This window comes from Hippopotamus amphibius, chromosome 3, assembly GCF_030028045.1.
Source record: "Hippopotamus amphibius kiboko isolate mHipAmp2 chromosome 3, mHipAmp2.hap2, whole genome shotgun sequence".
NCBI classification, from domain to species: domain Eukaryota; kingdom Metazoa; phylum Chordata; class Mammalia; order Artiodactyla; family Hippopotamidae; genus Hippopotamus; species Hippopotamus amphibius.
The window spans coordinates 124,663,717-124,684,128 of NC_080188.1; the positions used below are offsets into that span (position 1 = coordinate 124,663,717).

Consider the following 20,412-nt stretch of genomic DNA (forward strand, 5'->3'; position numbering starts at 1 on the left):
TCAAATAATCAAAAAGAAGGTAAAAAAGGAAGAACAGGGTTGAGATAACATGGGAGTGAAATGGGAGACTTGCTGCAGTCATATCAGTATGTTAGTGGACTGAAGACTACAGTCAGTAGAGTGACAGACTGCATAAAAAATGCAAGACCTACTTATATGCTGACTATAAAAGATGTGTATTAAATGTAAAGACACAGAAGTTGAAAGTAAATGGATGGGAAAAGGTATACCAAGACATATGTAAATGTATGCCCATGCAAAAGTAAGCATAAGACAAAGGGTATTACCAGAAGTAAAAAGTGACATGTTATCATGATAAAAGATATGAAGATGTCCTGACAGTTGTAAATGTATATGTGTCTAATAAAAGCTTCAAAACAAAAGAAGCAAAAATCGACAGAATTAAAGGGAGGAATAGGCAATTCTTTAATCATAATTAGTGGTTTTAATACCTCTTTCTCAGCAGTTGGTAAACCAAATACACATAAACACAAAGACCTGAACAGCACCATCAGCCACTTTGGCCTACATGATACTTATAGAACACTGCCGTACAGCAGCATAATACACATTCTCTTCCAATGCACAAGGTACACATTCACCAGTATAGACAATATGCTAGGCCATAAAACAGCTCAGTAAATGTAAAAGATTAAGATCATACAGAATATGTTCTAAAGCTATAATGAAATAAAAACTTTAAACAATGAAAATAAGATACCTAGGAAAATCCCCAAATATTTGGAAATTAAGCAAGTCACTTGTATATAATCTATAGCTCAAATAAGAAATCATGAGAAAAAAATTTAAATGTTTTAAACTGAATGACAGTGAAAATATAATATATCAAACTTGTGGAATGTAGTGCTGAAAGGGAAATTTATGGTTCTAAGTGCATATATTAGAAAAGAAAAATACCTAAATTCAGTGATCTAAGGTTTCAATTTAAGAAGCTAGAAAAAGTGCAAAGTAAATCCAAAGGAAGGAAGTAGAAGGAAAGAAATAATAAATAAGAGCAGAAATTAATTGAATAAAAAAAATTAACAAAGCCAAAATTTGGTTCCTGGAAAAGATTAACAAAATTGATTTTGACTGATCAAAAAAAAAAAAAGAACACAGATTACCAGTGTTAAGCATGAAAAGAGGGGTTATTTCAGACCCTACTGATACTAAAAGGGTAATAAAATATTATGAACAACTTTATGCAACTCAGATGAAACAAGTTCCTTGAAAAACACAGTTTACCAAAGCTAACACAATTTCTATTAAATCTGTTATCAAAAATCTCACCAAAAAACGTCCAGGTCCAGAGATTTTACTGGGTTGGTTTCTTTGTTTGTTTTTGGTCAAACTTTTAAGGAAATAGGAGAGAACACGTTCCAACTCATAGACTAGTTTATGTATAGTAATGCCAAAACTCGAGAAAGACACTACAAAGAAAATTGTAGACTAATATCCCTATGGAACATAATAAGGTGAGAAATCCTTCACAAAATGTTAGCAAATCAAATCCAGCAGTATATCAGATTGAGAAAAATTATCTGAAAAAGCTCAACATCCTCTTCTGATAGTTTTCAGCAAACTAGGAAAAGAAGGTAATCTCACTCTAATAAATAAAATCTATTGAAAACTACAGCTGACGTTATGCTTAATGCCAAAATATTGAACACTTTCCCCTAACACTGGGTACAAGGCAAAGATGCTCACCCTTACCATTTGTATTCAGCATCATACTGGAGGTTCTCACTTTTAAATTAAGACAAGAAATAGAAATAAAAGGAATGACTATTGGAAAAGAAGTTGTTAAGCTGTCTTAATTTGCAAATTACATGATTGTGTACATGGACAATCCTAAGGAATCTATTGATACAAAGCAACTGCTAAGACGAATAAGTGAATTTAATTTAGCAAGTTTACAGGATATTAGGTTCATACACAAAACTCAGTTTCATTTGTTGTATACTAGCAACAAACAATCAAAAATTTAAAAAAACTTAAAGTTCCACTTATAATATCATCAAAGCATAAAATAGGAATAAATTTAACCAGGAAAAAAAAATGCGTAAGACCTCTATACTGAAAATTACAGAACTGCAGAGAGAAGCTAAAGAACTAAGAAGAGAGACATGCTGTGTTCATGGATTGGAAACCTCGATACTATAAAGAAGTCAGTCCTACCCAAATCACCTGTGGATTCAGTACAATTCAGAGTCCTGGAAGAATTTTTCAATAGAAATTGACAGGCTCATTCTAAAATTTCTCTGGAAATACACAGACCAATCTCGAAAAAGGACAAAATTGAGGGCTTGGAATAGCCCAAGACATTATAAAACTCCAGAAATAAAGACTGGAACTTCAAAAGAGTCAACAGATAGCTCAAAGAAACAGAGAATCCAGAAATAACATGTTACCAACAATTTGGCGACTTAAAACAACGCAACTCTGTTATCTCACAGTTTTTTAGGGTCAAGAGTCCAGGCACAGGTTAGCTGGATCCTCCGCTCAGAATCTCACCAGGCTGAAACAAAGTGTGATTTTGAAATCACCAGGTGTGAACCAGGGTTGGGATCTCATCGGAGTCTCAGGGTTCTCTTCCAGGCTCACTGATTGTTGGTAGAATTCAGTTCCTGGAGGTTGAAGGACCAGATCCCCATTTTCTAGCTTGCTGCTGTGGAGTGGGGATTGTGCTCAGCTCGGAGAGGCTGCACTCAGATCCTGGTCTGTGGCCCTCTCACAACTTGGTAGCTTACTTCTTCAAAGCTATCAGGAGAATTTCTCTCCAGTCTGCTGCAGGATATTACATAACTGGAACTTAAACACGAGAGTGACTATCCCATCATATTCACAGGTTCTGCTCACATTTGCAGGCAGGAGGAAGTATTATGTAAGACATGTACACCAAGGAGTAAGAGTCTTGGGGGCCATCTCAGCATTTTGCCGACCACAATCCCTACTTCATATGATATACAGAGATGAATATGAAATGAATCAGAGACCTGAACATTAAAAACTAAAATCATAAAACTTTTAGAAGAGAGAATATCTTCATGACTTGGAGGTAGACAAAGGTTTGTTAAGTCACAGAATGCACTAGCCACAAAATAGAGGATCAATGAGTTAGACTCCATCAGAAGTAAAACTTGATCATTAAAAGACACCAGTCATAAGCCATTGACTAGGACAAAGTATTTTACAAAACACGTATCTGATGAAGGACTAGTATCCAGGAAATATTTACAACCACGTTTCTATAATAGTAGGTGAAACAACACAGTGAAAGAAATAGGGCAGAAAAGATTCTGACGCTTCATGCAAGATGCACAAATAACCAATAATCCAAAGAAAATGTGTTCAACCTCACAAGTCTTCACATAAAGTCAAAATAAGGTATCGCTATACATCCACCTGCATGGCTAAAATTAAACACTGACAACAACTAACTCTCAAACTATTGGTAAAAATGCAAAATAGTACAGATATTTTGGAGAAAGATTGTCCAGTTTCTTAGAGAACTAAACATGCACCTGCCCCATGACCTAGCAGTTCCGCTGCAGAGAAGTGAAAACATTCATATAAACACTTGTTTATGTTCATAGTAGTTTTATTCATCACAGCTCAAAGCTCTTCATCAATAAAGGAGTAAATAACCTGTGGTGTAGCTAGTTATCTTTTTTTTATGCTCTTTATTGGAGTATAATTGCTTTACACTGTTGGGCCAGTTTCTGCTGTACAACAAAGTGAATCAGCTGTATTTATACATATATCCCCATATCCGCTCCCTCCCACGACTCCTTCCCACCCTCCCTATCCTAGCCCTCTAAGTCATCACCCATCATCAAGTTGATCTGTGTTATGCAGCAGCTTCCCACTAGCTATCTATTTTACATTTGGTAGTGTATATATGTCAGTGTTACTCTCTCACTTCATTCCAGCTTCCCCTTCGCCCCCCTTCCCCCCATGTCCTGAAGTCTGTTCCCTATATCTACATCTTTATACTTGCTCTGCCACTGAGTTCATCAGTACCATTTTTTTAGATTCCATATATATATATATATATATATATATACATTAGCATACAGTGTTTGTTTTTCTCTTTCTCGCTTACTTCACTCTGTATGACAGACTCTGGGTCCATCCACCTCACTACAAATAACTTATTTGCATTCCTTTTTATGGCTGAGTAATATTCCATTGAATATATGTGCCACATCTTCTTTATCCATTCATCTGTTGATGGGCTTTCAGGTTGCTTCCATGTCTTGGCTATTGTAAATAGTGCTGCAGTGACCATTGTGGTACATATATCCTTTTGAACAATGGTTCTCTCTGGGTATATGCCCAGTAGTGGGATTGCTGGGTCATATGGTAGTTCTATTTTTAGTTTTTTAAGGAACCTCCATGCTGTTTTCCATAGTGCCTGTACCAATTTACATTCCCACCAACAGAGCAGGAGGGTTCCCTTTTCTCCACACCCTCTCCAGCATTTATTGTTTCTAGATTTTTTGATGATGGCCATTCTGCCCAGTGTGAGGTGATACCTCATTGTGGTTTTGACTTATATTTCTCTAAAGATTAGTGATGTTGAGCATCTTTTCATGTGTTTGTTTAGCCATCTGCCTGTCTTCTTTGGAGAAATGTCTATTTAGGTCTATTTTTGGATTGAGTTGTTTGCTTTTTTGATATTGAGCTGCTTGTATATTTTGGAGATGAGGTCTTTTTCAGTTGCTTCGTTGGCAAATATTTTCTCCCATTCTGAGGGTTGTCTTCTTGTTTATGATTTCTTTTGCTATGCAAAAGCTTTTAAATTTCATTAGGTCCCATTTGTTTGTTTTTATTTCCATTATTCTAGGAGGTGGGTCAAAAAGGATCTTGCTTTGATTTATGTCATAGAGTGTTCTGACTATGTTCTCCTCTAAGAGTTTTATAGTGTCTGGCCTTACATTTAGCTCTTTTATCCATTTTGAGTTTATTTTTGTGTATGGTGTTAGGAAGTGTTCTGATTTCATTCTTTTACATGTAGCTGTCCAATTTTCCCAGCACCACTCATTGAAGAGGCTGTCTTTTCTCCATTGTATATGCTTGCCTCCTTTGTCAAAGATAAGGTGCCCATATGTGCACAGGTTTATCTCTGGGCTCTCTATTCTGTTCCATTGATCTATATTTCTATTTTTGTGCCAGTACCGTACTGTCTTGATCACTGTAGCCTTGTAGTATAGTTGGAAGTCAGGGAGCCTGATTCCGCCAGCTCTGTCTTTCCTTCTCAAGACTGCTTTGGCTATTTGGGGTCTTTTGTGTTTCCATACAAATCATAAAATTTCTTGTTCTAGTTCTGTGAAAAATGTCATTGGTGCTTTTTTGATACTTGCAACAGATCTTTTGATACTTGGAACAAATACCGGTGAATCTCAGAAATTATGAAATGTGGAAGAAGCAGTACAGAAAGGATTCATACTGCATGATTCCATTTATATGAAATTGTAGAACAAGCGAACTATTCTATGTAGGGAAAAGAAGCAGAGCAGAGCAGTGGCTACTTGGGGTGTTGGCTGGGAAAGAACAGAGAAAACTTTTGGGGGTGACGATAATGTTGTGTAGCTTGACAGGGTTATACAGGTGTATGCCTGTGTCCAAACTCAGTGAAGGTATTGTATATTTCATTGTATGAAAATCTTATATCAAAAGAAAAAATATTGAACTTTGTTAATGATATGCAAGCTGAAGATGATTTCCTGTATTTGTCATTTAATTTACTTTGAAATACATTAAAAAAAATAAAAGGGACTAGTGGAGAGATAAGTGGAACAGATATGTAAGTATAGTGAAACACTAATGATCATGGTGATGGTTACACAACAATGAATGTACTTAACATCACTGAACTGTATACTTAAAAATGGTTAAGATGGTAAATTTTATGTTATGTATATTCACCACAATAAAAAATTAAAATAAGACATGACTAGTAAAACTCTAGGTAGTGATTATAATGGGTGTTCACTCTAAACTGTTTTCAACTTTGCTATATGTTGGGAGGAAGTTATATGTTGGGGGGAATAAAACAGTGGAGAAAATCTGTCCCAGTTACCAGTCAGATTCCCATTTCTTCCATGAGGGAAATACTCAGTAGAGCTGCTAGGAAAATGGAGAGAATAAAATCTCAGAAGTCAAAGATATGTATATTACCTAATACTTCATTTTTAAAATTTGTTTTTCTTATTACTGGTAGAGATTTTAGAGACTATCAGCTTTTTTTTAGAAGAAAATAATTCTGTCACTTATTATGATAGTCTGAAACCATGTCACTTATTTGTGTTGCTTAACAGACTGTCAAAAAGCATACAAGTCCAAGTGTATTGTAACCATAGGAGAAGTGTCATGTTAGCAGTAACATGACTAGCATGGAAGATTGAATTACAGATAACGTGTGCAAAGGGCATACAATCACTTTGTAAGTTTGATTGGGCTTTCACAATTATTAGCAATTAACTAGTGTTTTGTTTAATTTTAGATTGGATCTGGTATCTTCTGCAGACTTAAGTTCTAGACTTTCTTAGTTGGAGAATTAAGTAGTTGTCAGGCATGTGCAAATAACCAGCTGTGCCTAGAAGAAAAAAAAAGGATAGAAAACTAAAGCCAGAGTTTTGTGTCTTTATCTTTTCCAACATGATTCGGCACTACATTTATTATCTTTAATTATATTCTTTAGGTAACTTAGTTCAAAAGTTCACATTTTCAGATCCACCTAGAGTTATTCTGTTGGGGAAGGGTAGTCAATGCCATTTTGTCTTCTGTGCTTTTAAAATCTGAAATTGAAAGCAAGTGGGGATTTAGGTTATTTTAATGGATGAAAAGCTATTTTTTCCTGACAGTCTTTGAGAGGGGTTCCTACAAATTTCTTTGGCCTGCTACCAGGTGCTTCCATGGCTGAAAGCATGTATGTTTGTCTTTGACAGTGACGGTTCTGTTCTATCAGTGATCCTTCTGTGCCATTTTGAGGGAGGTGTCTTTGGTAAGAACAAATTTGTAGTAGAGCAGACTATTAACCCATTTCAGCAGCCACAGAATTTGGATCTGAATTTATAAATGCATTATCCAATGTCTTTTGCAACTCAAAAAGTGGCTTCACTTCTTACGAACTATTAATGCAAAAGTAACCAAAGAAAAGAAATAATGTGAAAATATTTGCATACCTTTCTACACATAATTACTCATATAGAAAACTGCCCATTTCCCTTTTTATTAATGAACAGTTTCTCTTTCATGGTCATAAATGCTTTTTTCCTTTTAGTTATTTCAGTCACACTTAAATCTTAGTAATGTATATTTACAAATTTTGAAATATCAGTGCACAGAAGATAGAACATGGATCCTTAGTTGGTGATTTATTCTTGAAAATGAAGTTAAAGCTGATGGACTACTAAACCTTGAAATTTCTTGCACACTTATTCCTTTTCAGAATAAGCATTTGAGCAGCCTTTCTTTTCTTCCTTTGAGGTGTATACTTGGGAGAGTAAAGTTTGAGAATGGCTTTTGGAATGGTTGAAGTTGGCATGAAACCAAGAGATCTCCCCAGGTTTAGTCATAAAAATCAATGGATGGGGGGCTTCCTAGGTGGCGCAGTGGTTGAGAATTCGCCTGCCAATGCAGGGGACACGGGTTCGAGCCCTGCTCCAGGAAGATCCCACATGCCTCGGAGCATCTAAGCCCATGCGCCACAACTATTGAGCCTGTGCTTTAGAGCCCGTGAGCCACAACTGTTGAGCCCATGTGCTGCAACTACTGAAGCCCACGTGCCTAGAGCCCGTGCTCCGCAACAAGAGGAGCCATGGCAATGAGGAGCTTGCGCACCACAACTAAGAGTAGCCCCCACTCACTGCAACTAAAAAGAAAGTATGCACACAGCAAAAAAGACCCAACACAGCCAATAAAATAAATAAATAAATAAATTTATTTTTTAAAAAATCAGTGGGTAGGGAGTCAACAAGGTTTGCTCCTGTTCTCTTTTGAATTGGCAGGAGCCAATTTTTTCCCTCAGCCTTAAGATTACCATTGAATGTGTTAGTGCCCTCTTTTGGTGTTATAAGGGTACTGCAGCCTCAAATAATATGGGCAAGCGATAGACATTCTTTAAAGTTTTTAAAATAAAAAATATGCCCACATTATAAAAGACTAGGGATATGAAAGGAAGGAATGACTCAGTCATAATTCTACCAGCAACATAAACACTCTTGGTGAATACATACATTCATTGTCAGATGCTTCATCTGCCATTGGCAAAATAACTGAGAAATTATTGACTTCACTTACATGAACTTATACAAAGAAGCTGTATTATATATTGAAATGGATCCTAAGAAATACTTAGTATGGCACAAAACTTTCAACATATTGAAACATAACTAGAAAAAGTAAGGGTCTTTCAAATGAAAATAAATGTTGGGTCATGTAATAAAGTTATAACTGAAAAGTAAGGAAAACACTGACTTTGCACTTTTGAGGACTTTTGCCTTTCATTTTTTTCCAGTGCCCATTGAACTAGCTTGGGTCAGTACTCAGGACTTTGGAAGAGGCTAGCCAAGGCTTAATTCTGTCTCTTTAAGATGGTGTACTAGAGTGGCAGTTTTGTTAGCCCATTGGCTCTCAGTTAAGATCTTATTATCCTGTGGATAGATTCAAGGAGATAGACTTTGTCAGGCCATGGTGTTTGAGTGTAGGGGATGAGGGAGAAGGAGGAGAGAGTCCTATTTCCATAACTCTTTCTTGGGTTACTGCATGGAGGGCAGAATAAGTGGGGTTGGAGGTGTTATGAGATACCTCTAAGTGATCTCTTCTGTACCCATGGCTTTAGGTTTCCACTTCTTTGTTGGAACCTCCAGAATCTGTGCTAGTCCAGTCTGCCCTATAGGCCCACCTGTCGTATTGCATTTAACTCCTGGCCCTCTGCCTCCTTCTAACCATTTACATGGCATTCTCTTTATCTAATTATAGTGCTGGCAGTGCAACTAGGAAATTTTATGAGGAAGTTTGGTGTGTAAAATAGATCAAAGGAGCTGATTTGGTTGCAAGCGTCCCTAGTAATAATCCCCCAGTCTTAATTTCTTAGTATCATAGCAACAAAGAGGAAAGGGAAAAAAAAATCTTTACTTCTCTGTAGCGGATTTTAACTTTAGTTCTTCACTTTTCCATTTTAATTGTAGCAGGGATTGGCAGTCAAATGAATAATAATAACAGCTAACACTGTATTACTACCTAATCAGTAGTGTTCTGAGCACTTCTACACATTAACCCATTTAATGCAGGCAACATCCCTATAAACCAAATACTGTATTATTCCATTTTGCTGATGAGGAACCCAAGGCACAGGGAGGTTAAGTGTCTTGCTTAGAATCACACAGCTAGTAAATGGAAGAGGATGCAAATCCAGGCAGTCTGGAGCTGAGTTTGTTCTTTGCTGTACTGACTCTAAAGCTAGGGATAAGGTGTGTCACCAGGTAGGGATCTGGAGCCAGGTGGAAGCCAGAGGCATGAAGGGGCTCCAAAGAGAAAACTGTAATAATCCCTAAAATAAACATCACTTAATTCACAATTGTACCTAAAGCTGGATCTAACTAATGCCTTTCATAATCATCTCTGATGTTGCCTTAGCATCCAGGACCATAGGTTGCTCATCTCTGACACAGTAACCAGATTTCTAGACTAAAGTTTTCTTCATTGGTAATTTTTGAATAAGATTTAATCTTTGTAAGTATGTATACATTTGTTGTTTATAAATGGTACTTCAGAGTAGTTTAAGGGCTTGGGAAACTGTTATTAGACACTTTATAGAAAATACAGAGGTAAGCTTGGGCTAGTTAGATTATTATGAAGTTTGAATTCATAGTAAAAGCCTTCAAATTAAAAAGGTTTGGGAGGGAGGGAATATGGGGATATGTGGATAAATACAGCTGATAGACTTTGGTGTACCTCAAAAACTGATTCAAGAGTGTGTAAAGCAATTATATTCCAATAAAGAGCTAAAAAATAAAATAAAAATAAAAAGGTTTTACCATACATTATTCTTCCTTTTCCTCTGATTCTGTCTTATGCATCATTGTTAAGTTTTTAATTTGTTAGGATAACTAGTTGAAGACCAAAAATGACATATATTACCTCATGGTCATTTAGCTTTTTGTAAAAAATGACTTTATTGAGGTGTAAATTGCACATATTTAAAATGTACAATTTGATAAGTGTTGACATACGTGTACACCCATGAATCTGTCACCACAGTGAAGATAATGAACAGTTCCATCACACAACACTTTCACTGCTCCCTTTTTTAATCTCTCCCTCCTGTCAGGCAACCATGGATCTGCCTGCTGTCACTAGATCAGTTTGCATTTTCTAGAATTTTGTATATATGGAATCAAAGTATGTGTATTATTTTTTTATCCTTCTTTCAGCTCAACCCAATTTTTTTGAGATTCATACATGTTGATCAGTGTATTACTGAGTAGTATTCCATTGTATAGCTATACAATTTGTTGACAGACACTTGGGTTATTTTCAATTTTTGCTGAATTCCTGAGTTTTCAGTTTTGCTTATTTATTTTACAAATAAAGCTGGTATGAACATTCATGTCTTGTCTTTACATGGACACAGTGTTTTCTTTTGGGTAAATACAAGTAAAACGGCTGGATCATAGGATAGTTGTATTTAACTACGTAAGAAACTGTCAGATTTTTTTCCACAGTGGTTTGCATCATTTTGTATTTTACCAGCCATGTATGAGAGTTACGGTTCCTCCATATCCTCACCAGCATTTGGTGAGGTGAGCCATTTAAGACTAGACATTGTGCCAGGTACAGAGTAGGCTCTCACTGTTTTAATTTGCATTTCCCTAATGACTAATGGTGTTAAGCATCTATTCATGTGTTTACTTGCTATGCATATATCTTCTTTGATGAAAAGTCTCTTCAAATTTTGACTAGTTTTTAGTGTTTGTTTTTGAGAAGGGGGTGTGTGTGTGTGTATACACATACATTCTGGATACAAGTTGTTTATCAGACACATTCTTTATAAATACTTTCTCCAGTCTGTGGCTTATCTTTTTATTCTTTTAACAGTATCCTTCAAAAAGAGCAGAAACCTTTGATTTTGATGAAGTACGGTCTTTCAGTTTTTTCTATTATGTATCAAATGCTTATTTTTTATGTAAATTTTATTTTTAGGCTGCGTTGGGTCTTTGTTGCTGCCCGCAGGCTCTCTCTTGTTGTGGCGATTGGGGGCTGCTCTTCTTGTGGTGCGCTGCGTAGGCTTCTCATTGTGGTGGCTTCTCTTGTTGTGGAGCACGGGCTCTAGACACTCAGGCTTCAGTTGTTGTGGCTCATGGGCTCAGTAGTTGGGCTCAGTAGTTGTGCACAGGCTTTGTCGCTCTGTGGCATGTGGGATCTTCATGGACCAGGGCTCGAACCTGTGTCTCTGCATTGGCAGGCAGATTCTTAACCACTGCGTCACCAGGGAAGTTCCTCAAATGTTTATTGTTGTATATAAAAATTTTTTCCCAATTCAAGGTCACAGAGATTTTTGCTTATTTTCTTCTAGTAATTATATAGTACTAGGTTTTACATTTAAGTCTGTGATCCTTCTGTGTTAATTTTTACATATCATATGAGGTATTGATAAAGGTTGGGGGATTTTTGCATATGTATATTCTGTTGTTCTGGCACCATTTGTTAAAGACTCTCATTTCTCCCCTGAATTGACTTTGCAACTTTGTCAAAAAATAGTTTATCCATATAGGTGTGGGCCTGTTTCTGGACTTTGTATATAGCCTCATCGCTCTTTTGTCTGTCTTTAAGCCAGTAGTACACCATCTTGATAATGGTAGCTCTCTGTTACCCTTGAAATCAAGACAGTTAGTCCTTCAACTTTGTTCTTCCTCAAAGTTGTTTTGGCTCTTCTAGGCCCTTCACATTTCCTTAGGAATTTTCAAATCAGTTTGTCTATTTCTATTTTAAAAACCTACTGGGATTCTGACTGGAATTACTTAGAATTATACACAAATTAACACCTTAGCAATTTTGAGTCTTTTAACCCATGAAAACAATATAGCTTTCCATTAATTTAGGTCTTCATTAGTTTCTCTTAGCAGTGTTTTATAGATTTCAGTGTACAGGTCTTATACATCTTTTGTTAGATTTATACCTAAGTATTTCATATTTTCATGTTATTTTTTTTAATTTAATTTTATTATTTTTTTGGGCTGCGTTGGGTCTTCATTGCTGTCTGCAGGTTTTCTCTAGTTGCAGGGGCTACTCTTTTATGCGGTACGAGGTCTTCTCAGTGCAGTGGCTTCTCTTGTTGCGGAGCACAGGCTCTAGGCGTGTGGGCTTCAGTAGTTGTGGCATGTGGGCTCAGTAGTTGTGGTGCACAGGCTTAGTTGCTCTGCAGCATGTGGGATATTCCCAGACCAGGGATGGAACCCGTGTCCTCTGCATTGGCAGGTGGATTCTTAACCACTGAGCCACCAGGGAAGCCCAGTTTATTTCCTGAGTGAGCTTTGATAGTCTGTGTCTTTGTTGGAGTTTGTCCTCTTCATCTAAATTGTCTGGTTTGTTGGCATAACATTGATCATAATATTCCTTTATCCTTTTAATGTCTCTGGAATCTGGAGTGATGTCACCTGATTCCTGATGTTGGCAATTTGTGTATTCTTTCACTTTTTCTTGATCAGGCTAGCTAGAGTTTTATCAATCTTATTGATATTCGCAAAGAACCAACTTTGCTTTCATTGCTATTTCTCTTTTGTTTTTCTGTTATCTGTTCACTGAGATCTGCTCTGGTTTATTCTTTCTTCTGTTTACTTGGCGTTCAAGTTGTTCTTTCTCTAGTTTTTTAAGGTTGAAACTGAGATCACTGATTTCTCATCTTCCTTCTTTTCTAATATAGGCACTTAGGTGGATCCCACAGACTTTGATTTTCATTCAGTTGAAAATACTTTGCAATTTCCCTGTTGATTTTTTTTCTTTGGTCTATGAGTTGTTTGGAAGAATATTGTTTAGTTTATACAAAGTTTTTTATTGGTTTTCCCAATATCTTTCTGTTATTGTTTCTAATGTAATTACCTTGTAGTCAGAAAACATGAAAGTGTCTTGAATCCTTTTCAAGACCCAGAATTTAGTTTATCTTGGTCAATGTGGCACATGTACTTGAAAGGAATGTGTATTCTGCTGTTATTGTGTGGAGTGTTCTTTTTATTATTATTATTATTTTTTTTTGGGGGGGTACACCGGGTTCAATCATCTGTTTTTATACACATATCCCCGTATTCCCTCCCTTCCTTGACTCCCCCTCCTCGAGTCCCCCCCACCCTCCCCGCCCGAGTCCTCTAAGGCATCTTCCATCCTCGAGTTGGACTCCCTTTGTTATACAACAACTTCCCACTGACTATTTTACAGTTGGTAGTATATACGTGTCTGTGCTACTCTCTCGCTTCGTCTCAGTTTCCCCTTCACCCCCCGCCCCCTCCCATACCTCGAGTTCTCCAGTCCATTCTCTGTATCTGCATCCTTGTTCTTGTCACTGAGTTCATCAGTACCATTTTTAGATTCCGTATATGTGAGTTAGCATACAATATTTGTCCTTCTCTTTCTGACTTACTTCACTCTGTATGACAGATTGTAGTTCTATCCACCTCATTACATATAGCTCCATCTCATCCCTTTTTGGAGTGTTCTTTTAAACATCAAGAAGGTCAAATTGGTTGATAGTGTTCAAGTCATATCTCTATTGATTTTCTGTCTACTTGTTCTGCTAGTTATTGAAAGAGGGGTGTTGAAATCCCTGACTATAGTTGTCTCTTTTTAATACCTTTATTGAGATATAATTCATATAGTATACAATTCATCCATTAAAGTGTACAGCTAAATGATTTTTGTAATTAACATCTTACACTTGGCCTAATGTTTTCGTGTTTTATCTATGTTGTCATATGTATCATCAGAACTTCGTTCCTTCTTATTGCCAAGTAATAATTGCATTGTATAGGTAAACTGCATTTTATTTGTCCACTCATCAATTGATGGATGTTTGGATTATTTCTGCTTTTTCCCTATTATGAATAATGCTTCTGTGAACATTGCATAAACAAATTTTTGTGTTTTATGTTTTTATTTCTCTTGGGCATTTGCTTAAGAGTGGAATTTCTGGGTCGTATAATAACTGTATGCTTAACTTTTTGAGGAAATGCCAAGTTGTTTTCCAAAGTGGGTGTAGCATTTTTCATTCCCACTAGGAATGCATGCGATTTCTAATTTCTCTACATCCTTGCCAATATTTGTTAGTGTGTTTTTTATTATAGCCATTCTAGTGGGTTCATTGTGGTTTTGATTTGCATTTCCCTAATGACTAATGATGTTAAGCCTTTTTTTATGTGCTTATTGGCCATTCGTATATCTTTGGTGAAATGTCTGTTTGGATCCTTTCTAAATTTTTTTCTTTTTTCTTTCTTTTTTTTTTTTTTTTTCTTTTTTTCATTTAGGCTGTTCTTTTCATTATTGAGTTATATTCTTTATTCTTATGTATTTTTTGGACACAAATACCTTATCAGATAAATAATTTGCAAATGTATTTTCTCATTCTGTGAGTTTTCTTGTCACTTTCTTGGTACTGTTTATAGCACAAAGGTTTTTAATTTTGATATAGTCGAATTTATTTTTCCTTTTGGCATTTATACTTTTGGTATCATAGCTGAGAAACCATTGCCTAATCCAAAATCACAAAGATTTACTCTTGTGTTTTCTTCTGAGTTTTAAGACACTTTTGCAATTTTCTGAAACAACCATTTTGTATCTTTTTCTCTCTCTCCGTACAGTGTCTTCACCCCCTGCCCCAATTCCAGCTGATGACCTCAGCTCCCTTTTGTTGAGAAAATAGAAACATTTAGGAAGGAGTCCCTCCTCTTCCATTCTTCAGATCTGTGACTGGGCCTGTGTCTCTCCTCATCCTCTTCGCCGTGTTACTCTAACAAGGATCAGCCCCTCCTCCTGGGCTCTGGATCTCCACCTCTCTTTTCTCCTGGACTTCACTGCTTCTGCTCCCTATCTCCAGTCTCTCCTTGTTTGTGACTGCATAGAAGCATGCTTTAGTGTTTCCCATCTTTTAAAAACCGTCCCTTGGCTCCAATATCTCTATTCCCCTTCAGAGCCAAACTTCTTAGGCATTTTCTCTCACACTGCTTCCATGCCTCACTGCTAATTCCTCTTCATCCCCCTCCAGTTCACTGAACAGCTTTGATCAGATCACCGTCTCCATATTGCTACGTCCAGGATCACTTTTTTGTTTATTCAGCCTTAGCAGAATTAGCCAGTTTCCACATCCTTCTCCACAAAGTACTCTGTTCTCAGCTTCTGTGAAGCCATACTCTCCTAGTTATCCCCTACTTCCTTGGTTATTTCCTCTGTTTCCTTTCTCTAGCTCCTCTACTTTTACTCAGCTACTAAATATTGGAGTACCTCCGAATTAAGACTGGCCCTTCTTCCCTATCAATACTAGGTAACCTCATCCATTTCCATGACTCACTTTCTCTTTCTCTCTCTCTCTTTTTTTTTTGTGCATAGTCAGCTGTCCATGACTCCATATTATTTGTGTGCTGGTGATTTCCAAATGTGCCTCTCCAGCTCAGACTTGTCCTGTGTGCTCTATACTGGTAGATCCAACCACCTTCTTTATATATCTCTGGACGTCCATCCCAAAACTAACATGTTCTAGTCTCTGCTCTTTCTCATCTCAGTAAGTGACACCACATCCATCCATTTGCTCAGTCCCCAAAACTAGGTCTCATCCATATTTCTTTCTCTCTGTCGCCTCTCATATCCAGTTCGTCACCAAGTTCTGTCTGTTCTGCCTCCAGAATATAGCCTGTGCACTCCACTGCACCCTGACCTAAGTGACCATCTCTTACTTGAACCCCCCGTGTTAGCCTCCTAGGGAGTCTCTCTGCCTGTACTCTTGCGCCATCCCAATCCATTTTCTATACAGCAGTAAAGGTGTTCCTCTTTTTAAAATATATTGTGTTATTCCCCTGCTGGACATTCTTTAGTGACTTCCCATTTCACCTGAGGTAAAGTCCAAGCTCTTTACTTTGCTCTGTGGAAATACTCCCTGATCTAGTCCCTGCCAGTCTCTCAAGCCTTATTTCACACCACCCTCCCCTTCATTCACTATATACCATCTACACTGGCCTTCTGCCCTTTCCTAAGGGATGCCAAACCCCACCACCACCACTCCTGAGACCATGTGCACGTGTCTCTTCTAGCCTAGAACACCCTTCCCCTGGCTTTTTGCACGGTCTGCTTCTTCTTATCCTTCATGCCTCACCTTAGTGTCAGCTCCGCAGAGAGGCTTTTCCTGACCACTGCCTACGGCAGTGCATGTGTGCGCACACATTACTCTCTTCACAGCACAATGGGTTTATATTCTTACAGGCCTCTGTCACAAGTGACACATGTCTCGTTTGTTATTCATTGCTTTTCTTCCCCACTGAAATGTAATAAGGACCTTGTTTGCCTTGTTTACTGTTGTATTGTAGTCCCATTTCCTAGCACTTGCCTGGCATGTGGTAGGCATTAAATTAAAGCTTACTGAAAGAAGAGAAGGGTGGGAAAGGAAGAAAAGAGAACACATTAAATTTAAAACAGAAGGAATTTCTTGTTTTAAAAGTCTTAACACTGAAGATGAATGGAAACAAGAGAAAAAAAGAAACATTTCATGGAATCAAACCACTGCAACCTCTTGCTAGTTTCCTGGTTATGAAATAAACACTAAACCGAAGTCTAGTGGCTTCACATTTTAAACTTTTGGCAGTTGTCTCCTTTCTTGCTTTTCCTTCACACGTTTCATCCTCCTAACTCTCCCTCAAGGATCAGAGAGGAAAATGTTTGCAGACTATGCCTGTTTCCTTTCTTTGATACTGTGTACTCAGAATCCTTGGTTCACTGTACTTGATAGGAGTCAGGTGCAGAAACTTGACTAGATTGACAGGAATTATCAGAAAACAAATGAAAGCTGTGGTTATGCCGTCTCTTAGCCATTAGCTTAGTTTAGCTCATGTTTAAGTATTCAACAGCAGCTATGAAGAGCCTGCTATGAATAAAGTAACAAGTGCTCTAAAGAAAAATAAGGCAGAATGAGGAGACAGTGATGAAAAGAGAGGATGTGAGATAGGGTGGGCCATCTGTGAGGAGGTATCCCATGGATCAGGACCTGAATGAAGTAAAGGAGCAAGTTGTGGGAAGCTGTAGATGAAGAGCATCCCAGAGGTTTGTTGTATTGAACCCTCTTTTCCTAGCTTTCCCCTGTTATCCCCCTTCTAATCAGTATGTTCCCCCTTCTATCCCAGACCACAATTCTACCACTGTTTTTAAAGCCGAGCCCAGGACCTTCTATACAATTTCGCAGTTTGTATACTGCACACCTTTACAGGGCACCATTCACATGCATTATCATTGTAGGTTTGACTATTTCTTTTCACATTTTCCCAGCAGATGGCAGTACAGGTCATGAGGAAGGGTGGCTTTTTTCTAATTTGCATTTAGGCTACTTTTTTATGCCTTTTTCCTTCTCTAATAGACCAAGGTCTTTTTCTCTCTAGGTGCCTCTAAGCTTTTCTTTTTCTTTCTGCCCTTCTTTGAAATATTTCAGACTTAAAGAATTGTAAGCATAGTACAGAAAACTCACATAATAACCTTTGCTCTAGTTCACCAATTGTTAACATTTGACCACTTTTGCTTTATCACTCCCTCCCTCTCTCTCTATAGAACATATTTTTTCCTGAACCATTTAAGAACTGCTTGCAGACGTCCTTCCCCTTTACCCCTTAATATTTTGCAGTATGTTTCTTTCAAACAGAAATTGTTTGGAATTGTTTTGCATAGCCACAGTATACTTATTGAATTTAGGAAATTCACCATCGATACAGTACTTTTATCAATTCTATAGCGTACATTCAGTTTTTTTCACTTGTCCCAGTGATGTCCTTTATAGCTATTTTACCCCCTTATCCAGCATCCAGCCTATGATCACACTTTGCATTTATGTGTTAAGTCTCCTATTTCTCCTTTAATCTGAAAAAGTTCTTCAGCTTTTCCTTGTCTTCCACACCACTGATATTTTTGAAGAATACGGGTCAATTGTTTTATAGATTTTTCTCAAACTGGCTTTATCTGGTGCTTTCTCATTATAGTTAAGTTACACATTTTGGCAAGAATACCATTGAAGTTATGTGTCCTTCTCAGTGCGTTGCATCAGAAGGCACATGGTATCTGTTCCGTTGAAGCATTCTGTGTTGAAACTGTTCTTGTGGTCATGTGAACTGTGACATACACGTATGCATTATAGTTAAAATTTGAGTGTTTACTGTGTGTTGTGTACAACACTAAGCAGTCTGCATGCGTTAGCTTTTATATGTTCCTTAAAACAACTCTAAGAAATAGATGTCACTTTCTTCATTTTACAGATGAGAAAACAAACGTTTAGAAGGGTTAATTAAGGTAACATGGCTAAGAATTACCAGAACTCAAACTCCTGTCTCGCCAATTCCAAAGTCTTTAAAAGGAAAGAGTAGCACAGAAGAAATTGTGTAGGGCTATTAGTGTTGAAGTTAGCCTTCACAGATTGAAATTCGAATGCTGTGTCATTGCTACATTGGAGGTGATTGCTAGCCCTCACACTTGGAGTTGTTTCTGAGGTATCTTTAAAGTAGAAGAACTTAGATTTCTCCAGTTGGGATTTCCCAACCATAAGACCCACTTGCCTGAGACAGTCTTGGCTTATACCTATTTCCTAACAGTTATTAATAGTGTCCCCATTCATTTTCAGAAGTAGCACAGTTTAGTTAATTATATGGTCCCCTACCCGTACTCCTTCCTGAGTTCCCTTCAGATAAGCGTAGAGACTGGTATTTCATTGTAACCAACGTTAATAGAATTTGGTATGTTTTCATTCACCACTCTCTCTGTCCCCTACCCCAATTTATACATTTCAGGTTACCTTTGGTTTTATAGTCTGTTGACCCAACTGATCTATAAGCATGGTTTGCTTAATTTAGTCAACAGTTATCAAGATTTTCCCACAGTTGCTCTACTGAAATATATAAAGTGAATGATCCATTACCCCATTGTACTTCAGTAGCCGTGACTAAAAAATTAAGTTTCTATAAACCTATCCGGAAACCAAAGGAACCTTTGGCAGTGTGACTCATCATCCCTTATGTAATTTGATTTTCATTTATCACTGTCTTAAGGAGGGGTGCACCTGTAATTGCATGCTAGTGTAATGCTTCTCAGGTGTGCAGGACACAGCCAGGGAGAACAGTCCCGGCCTTGTGGCTCATGGGTGTCCATATAACTTATGTTCCGTTTTCTTTTGGCAGTGCACGACTTGATTTTCTGGCGAGATGTGAAGAAGACTGGGTTTGTCTTTGGCACCACACTGATCATGCTGCTTTCCCTGGCAGCTTTCAGTGTCATCAGTGTGGTTTCTTACCTCATCCTGGCTCTTCTGTCTGTCACCATCAGCTTCAGGATCTACAAGTCTGTCATCCAAGCTGTACAGAAATCAGAAGAAGGCCATCCATTCAAGTGAGTTGAAGTATCACAAGTTAACACTCTACAGTTTAGGGAAGGGGTTCGCTGAGGCTGGTCAGATCTAAATCAGACCTGATTAAAAATCAAGAACTATAGGGCCTAATGCAGCTGATCAGTGGCATGAAACATCAACTTGAGACCACCTTGTGAAGGGACCACCTTATCAAATGACCACGTTAGGAGCCAGGAACTTTTAGAGAAACTAGAGGCTCACCAAAAAAGACTGTCTGAATTCCTGGGCAGGGTCAGTAGGGAAAGCAGAGCACCTAGGACAGCACTCTGTCAGATGGGGTCCCAAGTACATGTTTAAGCCGCCACATAGTTAACTCTTAAAACAGCCTTGAAATCTTGGTGTTGAGGCTGCGTTCTTGGCGATATCAGAATTCAGTGTGTTTACTCTTGGTTTTATTACTGATTTCCTTCCTATCTCTTCTTGTTTTCTTCATACCAGGGGCAAGTCTTGATGAAGTCAGTAGGTCATGCATTTCTAGAATCCAGTTACTAGTTTTTCCTACTGTGCTATGACTTTAACAAGTGTTTTCCTTACACCTTTCCTCTTGAAAGTCTTAGCCCATAAAAAACTTTAACATCAGCAAATGACAGGTTTTTATTTTATTTTATTTATTTTCAAAAGACAGTTTTTTAAAAACCCCTTCTCATGGAAAAAGAAGCCATTGACAGTAAAATAATATGTATTCTAGTCAATATTTAATTGCTTGGACATAACTACACCAAAAAAAAAAACCACATAATAAAAACATCAGATACCTGCACATGAATAATCTC

General features: G+C 37.6%; 1 protein-coding gene across 2 annotated transcripts in view; it reads left to right on the top strand.

The window, feature by feature from the left end:
• Positions 1–20,412, top strand: part of RTN3 (reticulon 3) — a 58,249-nt gene that overhangs the window by 32,854 nt on the left and 4,983 nt on the right. For both annotated transcript variants that reach the window (XM_057726542.1, XM_057726541.1), the window contains one exon: positions 19,413–19,620. In XM_057726542.1, the coding sequence (XP_057582525.1) occupies positions 19,413–19,620 (208 nt within the window). The remainder of the gene's footprint in view (positions 1–19,412; positions 19,621–20,412) is intronic.